We start from the raw sequence: 1567 nt of genomic DNA on the forward strand, positions 1-1567 counted from the left end.
TATATGCAATATATTACAAAATATGTGATTTCGCAAGCGTAAAGAAGAACATGAACGATTGTTTTGAGCCTTCTTCAGATTGCCACGAGTCTTCAAGTTTTCTCCGACGGCTTACTGCCACTATTATTTCGTGCGCCTCCGTGACTACTCATTGAAACGGTCGATCCTACTGCTGAGAAAAGAATATACACCCGATTCAGACACACACGGATTAATATTTATATTTAGTTAAAAAAATTGAAAGTTGTTTGCCGCAATGTTTGTCAACAGATCCCCCACCAAAACGGCGCCTATCGGCCAATGGGGTTTGTTTTTTCCAGTTTGGCCAGCACACCTGTCTTATGCGAGCCATGTACTAAATAAAGTATTTATTTTTCCATGACATCATACAGAAAGCGCGCCCTTTATAAAACCACCTTTTATAGAACGGAAAGAAAGTGTTTATATATATAAATGTAAAACCCAAGAGACCTGAGAACACTCGGTAAAACCCTAAAAATGATACACACACGAAAGTCGAAAGTGTAAATAATTTATTTTTTTGAAACAATATGTACTGTATGTTCTGTAAAAATGCATATTTAAATACATACTACAGTTATTCACAGCTACTTAAAAGTAGACCATGCACAGATCCCACACATTCATACCAGTAATGGGTGCATGTAACGTGTATATTTATGTGTGTACATCTATATAGGCACACAAAGGCTGTGTTAAGGCATCCAACTGTCGATACATCCACATTTCTCGACTTGCCTTGTGCGATTACAGCTTGAGTACATGGAGGCGGTCGCATGTGGTGAGAGGCACGGATATTGAAACAAGAAGCATGCATATGCAAAAAGTGAATTTCCGCACTCTACACCTGTACACACGCAGTATTAGAACTAACATATGTAACCCCTAAAACACCCAACCGCTATACACACCTCAAATCAAGCTAATAACTTAGTACTGGCGCATTCATAGGCTCATATACCAAGACTCCCGAAACCTTTGCACGACCATCATGTCGTCGTCATCCGGTGCGGTGGCTGCAAGTGCCTCCAGTGATCGAGAAATGCGCACTATCTACACCTTTTTGATCCGTCAACCACAGATGGTGTTGAGTAGCCTATACGAGCACTCGCTGTCATGCTTGGCTGTGTTCCGCACACTCTCACCCGTGGGAAGGCATTATGTCATGCGATTGTTGTACACGAAGGACCCTATTGAACTCAGCGATATTGAAGTCTGGTGCACTGATCGGACTTTACACAGGTGAACTTTACAGCTGATATAAGCTTGTTGGTATATATATATATGTATGTATGTATGTATGTATGTACGCATATATATAAATATATATAATATGTGTGTGTGTGTGTGTGTGTGTGTGTGTGTCGTGTGTGTGTGTGTATAGATATATCTCAATATATATATATGTGTGTATGTGTATGTGTGTGTGTATATAGATATATCTCAATATATATATATGTGTGTATGTGTGTGTGTGTGCTTGAGTGTACGCGACATGTATATCTATATAATATATATATATATATATATGTGTGTGTGTGTGTGT

General features: G+C 39.1%; 1 protein-coding gene across 1 annotated transcript; it reads left to right on the plus strand.

Annotated features, from left to right (window-relative positions):
• Nucleotides 1–626: 626 nt before the first annotated feature.
• On the plus strand, nt 627–1264 carry SARC_15819 (hypothetical protein; the record flags this gene model as incomplete). The annotated part of the gene is made up of 1 exon (XM_014290070.1): nt 627–1264. A coding segment is annotated over exon 1 (252 nt), but the record flags the coding sequence as incomplete, so codon positions are not given.
• Between the last annotated feature and the right edge of the window lie 303 nt (nt 1265–1567).

Source organism: Sphaeroforma arctica, assembly GCF_001186125.1.
Source record: "Sphaeroforma arctica JP610 unplaced genomic scaffold supercont1.6802, whole genome shotgun sequence".
Lineage (NCBI taxonomy): Eukaryota > Ichthyosporea > Ichthyophonida > Sphaeroforma > Sphaeroforma arctica.